The 8,708-nt window shown below is 36.6% G+C and overlaps 4 protein-coding genes across 7 annotated transcripts; 2 read left to right on the forward strand and 2 right to left on the reverse strand.

Annotated features, from left to right (window-relative positions):
* Nucleotides 1-39: 39 nt before the first annotated feature.
* On the forward strand, nt 40-2,896 carry LOC114520307 (glycine N-methyltransferase-like). 2 transcript variants are annotated; one of them, XR_003686680.1, is made up of 7 exons: nt 40-399; nt 1,161-1,288; nt 1,405-1,667; nt 1,876-2,009; nt 2,094-2,346; nt 2,583-2,734; nt 2,823-2,896. XR_003686680.1 is itself a non-coding variant. In XM_028540549.1 (5 exons), exons 1-5 carry the CDS (start codon nt 194-196, stop codon nt 2,254-2,256), a joined length of 894 nt encoding a protein of 297 aa, XP_028396350.1. In that variant the 5' UTR covers nt 40-193; the 3' UTR covers nt 2,257-2,531. The 2 variants fall into 2 exon arrangements, 1 of the variants encoding a protein (XP_028396350.1); XM_028540549.1 differs by lacking the exons at nt 2,583-2,734; nt 2,823-2,896 and having other exon boundaries at nt 2,094-2,531.
* LOC114520313 (cysteine-rich PDZ-binding protein-like) lies at nt 2,775-4,136 on the reverse strand. Its single transcript, XM_028540557.1, has 5 exons — nt 4,095-4,136; nt 3,789-3,854; nt 3,647-3,701; nt 3,446-3,525; nt 2,775-3,358 (listed from the first exon to the last, which is right to left on the reverse strand). Exons 1-5 carry the CDS (start codon nt 4,108-4,110, stop codon nt 3,276-3,278), a joined length of 300 nt encoding a protein of 99 aa, XP_028396358.1. The 5' UTR covers nt 4,111-4,136; the 3' UTR covers nt 2,775-3,275.
* LOC114520296 (photoreceptor-specific nuclear receptor-like) lies at nt 3,518-6,868 on the forward strand. 2 transcript variants are annotated; one of them, XM_028540532.1, is made up of 7 exons: nt 3,518-3,661; nt 3,923-4,008; nt 4,693-4,815; nt 5,111-5,320; nt 5,439-5,591; nt 5,674-6,495; nt 6,622-6,868. In XM_028540532.1, the coding sequence occupies exons 3-7, from the start codon at nt 4,737-4,739 to the stop codon at nt 6,855-6,857; spliced, it is 1,500 nt and encodes a 499-aa protein (XP_028396333.1). In that variant the 5' UTR covers nt 3,518-3,661; nt 3,923-4,008; nt 4,693-4,736; the 3' UTR covers nt 6,858-6,868. The 2 variants fall into 2 exon arrangements, with proteins under 2 accessions (XP_028396333.1, XP_028396334.1); XM_028540533.1 differs by lacking the exons at nt 3,518-3,661; nt 3,923-4,008 and having other exon boundaries at nt 4,643-4,815.
* A 180-nt stretch (nt 6,869-7,048) lies between these two features.
* On the reverse strand, nt 7,049-8,515 carry LOC114520310 (mediator of RNA polymerase II transcription subunit 6-like). 2 transcript variants are annotated; one of them, XM_028540554.1, is made up of 8 exons: nt 8,331-8,515; nt 8,149-8,177; nt 7,995-8,077; nt 7,788-7,827; nt 7,617-7,685; nt 7,419-7,549; nt 7,296-7,323; nt 7,049-7,216 (listed from the first exon to the last, which is right to left on the reverse strand). In XM_028540554.1, exons 1-8 carry the CDS (start codon nt 8,507-8,509, stop codon nt 7,074-7,076), a joined length of 702 nt encoding a protein of 233 aa, XP_028396355.1. In that variant the 5' UTR covers nt 8,510-8,515; the 3' UTR covers nt 7,049-7,073. The 2 variants fall into 2 exon arrangements, with proteins under 2 accessions (XP_028396355.1, XP_028396354.1); XM_028540553.1 differs by having other exon boundaries at nt 8,149-8,240.
* Between the last annotated feature and the right edge of the window lie 193 nt (nt 8,516-8,708).

The following is an 8,708-nucleotide window of genomic DNA, read 5'->3' on the forward strand; positions in this document are numbered from 1 at the left end:
ACACACGCGTCCGTCCCGCACATGCGCTGTGTTCTATTTTAGTTTTTAGATCCGGTCGAAGGAACTTGTTTAAAAAACTTGTAAAACCTGTGTCGCGTCGAGAAAACAACAAAAGACCTCAACAGCAACAGCAGCAAAACACTTGAAGGTAAACACAAAGAAGGTAGTGTAGTGAATACAGACGGTTGTTGAAATGGTGGACAGAACGTACAGAACAAGAACCTTGGGTGTTGCTGCAAGTGGCGTGCCTGATCAGTATGCTGATGGAAAGGCTGCAAAAGTTTGGGAATACTACATTGGAGGAAGCAGGAATAGAACTGAACAGTACAGGGAGTTCATGTGCGATCTTCTTCGTAAAAAAGGTGTAATGAATATTTGCGATGTTGCTTGTGGAAATGGGTAAGATTTTCATAACGTTATAATATTATGTTGCATACACGACGAACCGTCTGAAGTTAAAAATCAGTCTGCTTTTCATTAGGAACAGTTGTAGTTATTTCTATTCCCGATTTCGCAATATAATCGAATAAATCGATCGAGGTTATTTTGCAATTTGTTTAATTAAACTATAAAAACAAGTTATTCTAGATTGCTCTCTGCAATGTTCTGGTTGTTCTGGTTCTAACCCTGCCACTGCGTCGTCATCAGTCGTCAAGCAAATAAGTTGAAAGAAATGTACTGCCCTGAACTGCCTTTTTGTCATATAATTCAGTGCTTGCGTGTATTAAATAGGGTTTATAGTCAAAGTTTGAGAGTTTTTAATGTTTTCAACCAGTAATCTGATTCTTATTTATGCTAGTACATGTGTTTCGATGTATTATTAACTCCTTTCCACCCAATATTTTATTTAGCTATAACATGGAAGCAACAATGGTTGTTTTCCTTCTCCACAAAAAGGAAACATGGTTGTACCTCCTTCACCATTCAAGTTGTAACACTTGATAAAAAAGGAGTTATAAAGAATGTAAGTAGTCTGTGAGCTACACATTGTAGCTCCAGATATCATCACAACGGAAGATTTGAACATCGACGTAATCTCTTTTGATTTTCTCATAATTTTCCTAATTTTCTAATTACCACAATGCTTACTGAGTTAAGTGAGACCAGCGAAACAAATTTTCTGGTGACTGAAAGACTAAGACACATGCTTGGTTTTTTAGCGTTGATTCAATCTTATTTCTTGAAAATGGTTTTAAAATGACAAGTTTTGATGCCAGTGATAAGATGTTGAAATATGCTCTCAAAACAAGATGGGAACGTAGAAAAGAAAAAGCCTTTGATGAATGGGGTAAGAATAACCATTCCCAAAACCGCACTCTAAGTTTTTAATTCCCTGGATGGAAGCGTTTGAGAAAGAAAGGAATGTTAAAGTTTGCTTCAATTTCATTTTGTTGATGTTGCTAGTAATTGAAGAGGCCAACTGGTTAGACTTGGCTGACAATCATGGCAATGTGCAATTCCCAGAAGGTGGCTTTGATGCTGTGATTTGTCTTGGAAATTCGTTTGCCCATCTTCCTGACCTCACTGGTGACCAAGAAAATCACAGAATTGCCATCAGGAATTTCCATGAAGTTTTGAAACCTGGAGGTCTTCTCTTTATTGACCATCGCAACTATGATGCAATTCTTGACAGCGGAAAGGCACCACACAGGAATGTCTATTACAATGTAAGGTTACGAATAGAGTATTAATTAACAAGAGATCAGAATGGTTCTGACCTTCAATTACAATTGTTTCTTAACTCTCATATGTTCTTCCTTAGTATTATACTCTACCCAGATCCAATTTTATTGTCAGGAAAACATCAGGCATGTTTGTGTAAAGATATTCTGCCTGTTTTAAATGGTAAATAGATTTTGTGTGACCATATTTTAGAGTGATCGTATTATTGATATTAAGACATCAGTGCTGCATGTGAATGGGGAGGCTAAGATGATCACTCTTGACTACATTGTTGATGGAACAGATGAGAAGAAAATTCAAAGTGGCTCTGCAGAAAAGGATTTAAGGTTATTCTTTTATTGATTACATTCGGTTCAATGACCACTCTGCCAGCTTCACAATGCTTCATGTTTCCTTCTCATTTAATATAGCAAATTCCGTTTGTCTTACTATCCTCATCGTTTGGAAAAATTTGATCATCTGTTGGAAGGTGTATTTGGGAAAGATACCGAACATGTTGTTTGGGGTGACTTCAAGCCAAAGGGAGAGATAGAAACCCCAGCATATTTCATTCACATGATCCAGAAAAAGTAGAAAAGGAAACAGATTATAATTTGGAAGTTCATATTTTTTGTTTTGGTTTGTGACCTCTTTTAGGTTATTTGTGCTCAAGACAATATATAAGTAAGCACACTGTTGTATTTTTGCCAACTTGGCACATAGCATATTGTAATTAACTATATAGACTTAAAAATATTGCAAGAAAACTGAAAAAGTGGAATCATATCCCACTATAATGGCAAGATAATTCCCAATTGAACTGTAATAAGCTTTGTTATTAAAAATGTCACTTTCCAGTCTTTTCTGATTGTTCCAATCTTAGTCATAATATTGAATTAATTTTGCAATATTGGTGGCAGAACGTACGGAACAAGAAGCTTGGGTGTTGCTGCAAGTGGCGTGCCTGATCAGTATGCTGATGGAAGCCTGGAAACCTTTGGGAATACTACATTGGAGGAAGCATGGATAGAATGGAGCAATATGTTTATGTGCAATCTTCTTTGCAAAAAAGGTGTAATGAATTTCTGCAATGTTGCTTGTTAAAAGGGGTAATATTCTTTACATCTGCCTCAACTCAAGTTGCCAAATCCTATATCTAGTTACCTCACCATGCTGACTGTTGCATCCACACTGGACTACACCTCACTACATTGTTGACAGGATAGATGAGAGAATCAAAGATTCAAGGTAAGTATACCTATAATCTAATCACATTTTCAGCCATGCATGTTCACTAACAGCTTTACAATAATGTTTCAATGTCACTTCATCATTATATCTGTCAACTTTCATTTTTATTTTGTACAACAAACTGGAAAGGTAAAAATTTCAAAGACAAAAAAATGTATTTACAATAGCTTTTGTAGATATGCTGCTTCTATTGCATATTCAGCTGTTTATTCTTGTACACCAGCTTTAGGTCTCCACCAAAGTTATATAACAAATTGCTTAGGTCTGTCTGTTTTTAGAGATATCCATTTAAACATGTCATCTCTCAAACCTGGTGGGCAAATGTACTTATCTAACTTTATCTAAATTTTATGATTGTCATGTTAAACTGATGTTTGACGATAATCCTTTGTGTTCAATACTTGCTTGCCACACATGGAACAAATACCTTTCTTGTAAGCACAACCTAAAAGTTCATGAACTATTACAATCTGAAACAAATTTGAAATAGAACGGTGATGAATTTTGTTTCACACTAAAGACATTCACATACCTTGGCAATATTTTGAGTGAGGTTGGTGAACTGTTGTCTTACAAATACGACATTTAGCAAATTGGCTGTATGGTGTAAACCTGTTTAAAGACACAGACAAGAAAATTGTTAATGAAAACCAGTTGACTGAACTACCAGATGATGTTCAGCAGAGGAAGATGAACAGGATAAAAAAAGACAAAAGAAATCATTCTTTTATACCTGTTCTTTTTTTGTGTGAGTAGTTTATTTTCACCAACTTTCCTGCCTCCTCCCTCTACAAGAATCAAAGTAATAAAGATCACACCAAACCTGACAACTAGACAAATTTCTGTTTTATTTCCTTCCCAATAACTGCACTTGCCTGTTGTATTGCGAGCACCTGACTTCCACGGGTCCGGTGTTATTACTTTACCAAGCTTTTTTTCACCTTTTAGTATAAAATGTACAAAATGTAGCGAACATAATAAAACTTGTACGTGTATAATTTTTTTCTAGGAAGTAATCTCGCTATAAATCTGACTGAATCACTGAGTAAACTGATTAATCAAACTTATTCAAAAGTTTATAAAACCATTCAAAAGGTACGGTTTAAAAACCTCCAAAAACTAGATTCTTATACTAAGGATATTTACTTCTTTATACCGTAAAATAAAACGAGTTTACTTACATTTTTCGCAAACCATTTTACGTTTTTTTCACCAATTTTTTGTAACTTTGTTTTTGTTTACAAAATCATTATACCACTGTGATTATACCGTGCGACATTGGGAGACTGGAAGCTGGTTGTGACCGTAGTAATTTTCAATACATCAAAAGTAGCTTCTCGTCTCGGCAGACGGGGTCATATGAACGGGGCTTTTACTACTTTCGTTCGTTTTTTGAATTTGAAACATGATAACACTTAGAGTTCTTCTCGTTTAATATTTCATCAGATTGTCTGCTGGAAAAGAATTTTAGACTAAAAGTTTTATGATAAACGATCTGTTTGCCCGTCAACAGTTTTGTTCAATTTAAAAAAGTAAAAAAAAATCATACCCATCAAACATGGGGCAAAAACCTGCATGAAGTTATTCAAAGATTCTGTTACACGTATTGTTGTTTATTCAACCAATGAGATGCTGGTATGTGACTGGAAGACACTCCGTCACGGCCACACAATGGCATCAAGTTCGGTCGCGTCTGCGACGCAGAGTTACAACATGGTTTGAGAGTTGCGTCCGTCACATTTGCATCCCACATAACGTAACGTTTTTATGTTTACTTAGTTTATGGGGAGTGACGAAGTTGTCTGTGAAAGATATTCTGTACAATGGAGTCAAACTTTGACACTACCAACGTGTCGCAATTTGGGGAGAAACCACGTCGCAAGCGAACACTAGATGACAAAGGTTAGTCAGTGCTTGGCGACATCAGGAAAATTTGATCTTGTAATTTGATCTAAGGCTTTGATATGCGTCAAATAATATTTGCTGTTTGCGACCCTGGTCAGCCTCGTTAACACACGCAAATCTTTACAACAAAATGCCACAGTGGCTGATATTTTATTTAACTCATCAACTGTGCCTAACCATATGAGTAATTTTTAGCTGAAATAAACTTAGGATTCCTTAATAACACCTTTTGTGATCATGAATATTCTATCTTTAGTGTGAAGGGGGGCAATTTTCTATCCTTAAATTTCAGCATGTGAAGTTTGTGAAGACAAGTCAACGGGAAAGCATTATGGAGTGTACTGTTGTGATGGTTGCAGTGGTTTTTTCAAACGCACAGTTCGTAGATCTACTCCGTGGGTCTGTCGAAACAACAACCAATGCGTCGTTGACCGAGGCAACCGAACAGACTGCCGCGCGTGTAGATTTAAGAAATGCTTGATGGTCAACATGAAACCTGAAGGTATGTAATGGTGAAGTATTGTCATTTAATTTATTGTGATGTGAATGCGTCAATCTCTCACGTAAAGTGGCTGGGGTTGTGACTTGTAAACTCAGCAATGTCGTGACCTGATTTTTAGGGGTACAAAATTCGCATGGCTCACGAGTATCACAAGAGAACACGGACTCAATAATGACTGATGGCGGCGAACCTGGTTATTTATGCAATGATTCTTCTGATCACGCGTCAGGGAATGCAGGGATGACCACACGAGACAATTTAACAGATAACGGTAAATCTCACGGCTATTAGTATTAGAGGCAGTGATTTTATTCGTTGCATGTTCCATACACCTCTCTGCTTCTCAATTTTAGCTGTTACGTCGTTCTCTGCGACAAACAATTCCTCACCTCCCATCTCAATGGCTCTGGCTGATGGTAGTAGTCCTGACTTTCAAAACAGATCAGTGTCTCCTGTATTCATCAAGGTGGAAACTAAAAGATCTGATACTTACAATCACATCGAGAATAACTCGGAGATAATCGCGAGTACTTCGGAAACTGTCGGTAATCATCTGGCAACGACCTCGAACAGCCCAGAACGCAGAGATGTTGTGTCCCAACTAGACATAGCCGCCACAAAATCCAGTTTGGTAACAATCTCTAAACCAGTAAGACCTGTTATGTCTTTTACCCAAAGAGCAAATCAGGAACTTCAATTAGTCCCCTCGGTTGTTTCAAACGATTCATTTACCCACAGCTATCCCTATCAACCAACCCAATATCCTTCAACATCAAGCGTTGTTCCTCCGTATCGTTCACTCAGCCATTATGAAAGTCATACTCCGACTAGTAACGAGATCTCTTTGAGACTAAATTCGGAATCTCTTCAAAAGATGGCCGTTCATCTTGTATCAAATTCTGTTAATTTTGCGAAAAATATTTCCAGTTTTAAAACGATGCCCTTTCGCGACCAGATAATACTATTGGAAGAATCTTGGAAAGATTTATTCATTATAGACGCTGCATTCTTCTCCATCCCCCTCGATATGTCGTACATTGCTCCCCCCGGTGAAGGAAGTAGTACACTGATTTCAAGTCTCCGCGTTTTACAAGACCTTGTCACTCGTATCCAGGCCTTAGCACTGGATAAAACCGAGTGTCAATATCTAAAGACAGTTGTCTTATTCAAACCAGGTAAAGCCTCGACCTGTTGGAACGCTCTGATTGTATTTATCACAAGAATACATCACGCTAACCCAACCTAGTTTTGCAATGAATTTGCGCCTTCGGAAATGATTAATTTTGTTCTTATTTTTCCAGACATCAAAGGACTTAAAGATTCGGAACAAGTTGAAAGACATCAAGACGAGGCTCAGGTTAAACTGCTCAACTACACTAGAACGACACACGCTGAAAATCCTGCAAGATTTGGTCGCATGTTGTTGACCTTGTCAGCATTCGAGCGAGTCTCTCAAGACTCTGTTGAGAAACTGTTTTTCCGCGCAGAAAATGACAAAGTTGAGTTTATCATACACGATTTATTTAAAAAGACGTAATAAATTGCTACAACTGTTTCCCTTCACAAAGATTCTAAAGAGAGAATCGAGGGAAACAAATGGTATTTGATGTACAAAGGAGTGATCTTTGAGGATACTTTGTAGCTATAATATATGACTATAGGAGCACATTTTGAATAACACGCCTTCGTCCTTTCAAAGACGTTCCTAAGTGGAGAGACATAAGACGATTTCACGAGGAAGGATGACTTGTGGTCATTTCCGTTTTTTTGACGGAGGAGGTTTGTCAGAAAGTTCAGCAGGCGGAGGTCGTTTGACTTGGTTTTGTTCAACATCTTGCGAGGATCGACTGCTGGATGCATCAACTTTTGAGACAGTTTCTTTGGCACCTTCTGGCTCTGAAATGATGGAGACATAAAATTAATATAAAAGGTTTGTGCTGGAGCCTGGTCAAAAGATATCATCAATTACTATTACCAGTGGAGTCTGTTGAAGTCACAGAAAACTATAAAAATGAATTGGAATATTAGATCATGCTTTGAAGTAAATTGCAAACAAATTATATGTCAAGTGTTGTATGGAGTAGTCTTTCTTCAATACCTTGACTCTTTGAGGTGGAAATTTTTTAATAAGTTCCTCCAGCAATAAATCAACATGTTGTCTTTGAAATAATGAACTTGGGGCTGATTTTGATTTCTCTTTTTTATTTTTCTTTGCATCATCTTGTGCAACTAAGAATGGGTATAGAATGTCATTATACTATTCATTCAATGAAACTAGTAACAACAACTGGGTTACCTTTATTATCACCTTCTTTAAACTCCCACCAATAACCTTTTGATGGATGGTATCTTGCATAGGAAAATGCTGGAAAATATAAAACTGGTAGTCGGCTTTATAGGGGAACTTATTCGAATGAATAGCAATGTAGAAAACTTTTATAGGAAAGTATAAGGTTCAATTGCAAACCTTCATCAAATGCAGATGTTAAATTGTGCAAGGCAGATAACTAAGAGAAGGAATTAGAAATATTTGTAAATACAATTGACCTTTCCCAGTTTAGCTTTCAAGCATGCAGTGTGTGACAGTAATTGATTACCAAGGTCAATTTGAGTTGTAATTTTGCCATGTTCAGGAGTAATTTAGTTGAACAAAAAAGCAATTATGTTCTTATACCATTCTAGAGTTGATAAGGGAGCCCAGATCAGGACATTGATATACAACACCAGCCAAGATGTAATAGTCTGCTAATGGTGTGACTGTCAGGAAAAATAACAAATGTTTTCAGCACTGAGCTTAACTCATCAAGCTGTCAATCATTTTTTGATACCTTGATTTGGCGAGTGTCTGTGTTGCTTTCTAATGATGAACAAAATTGGATTTTGCACATGTAGTACAATATATTCCAAACCTTGCATCATTCTAAGGCATAAGAAGGTTTAGCTGTATAAAAAATTATTTACTTCTAAAACATTTTTGGAACATCAAAATGATTAAATGATCAAATCTTACTCTAATTGGGACAAGTCTAAACGTTGCATTTTAATCATCTCATTATTACAAGTTCTATCATAAAATGGATTTGTTCTTTGTGAAAAATATTCCAGGACATTTTCAGGATTTAATATTGGAATCCAAGCACTATCGTGCCATGATATTCCATATTGATTTTCAGCCGGGTCGGCCGCCATCTTGGATTTCGTGCTTCCAGTTATGGAAAATAATTTCACGGTTTTTGCATAATAAATAATAATTGGTCATATATGGAAAATAAAATGGGAAGAATTATCTATGTAATATCCTGTCACAATATACTCCTTAGCTATTTAAACGTTTAGGATATTAAAAGTACTTTAAAAGCAATATAATTGTTTGTTATATCCGTATATA

The sequence above is a fragment of the Dendronephthya gigantea genome, unplaced genomic scaffold, assembly GCF_004324835.1.
Source record: "Dendronephthya gigantea isolate DGI-Jeju-01 unplaced genomic scaffold, DenGig_1.0 000015F, whole genome shotgun sequence".
Classification (NCBI taxonomy): domain Eukaryota; kingdom Metazoa; phylum Cnidaria; class Anthozoa; order Malacalcyonacea; family Nephtheidae; genus Dendronephthya; species Dendronephthya gigantea.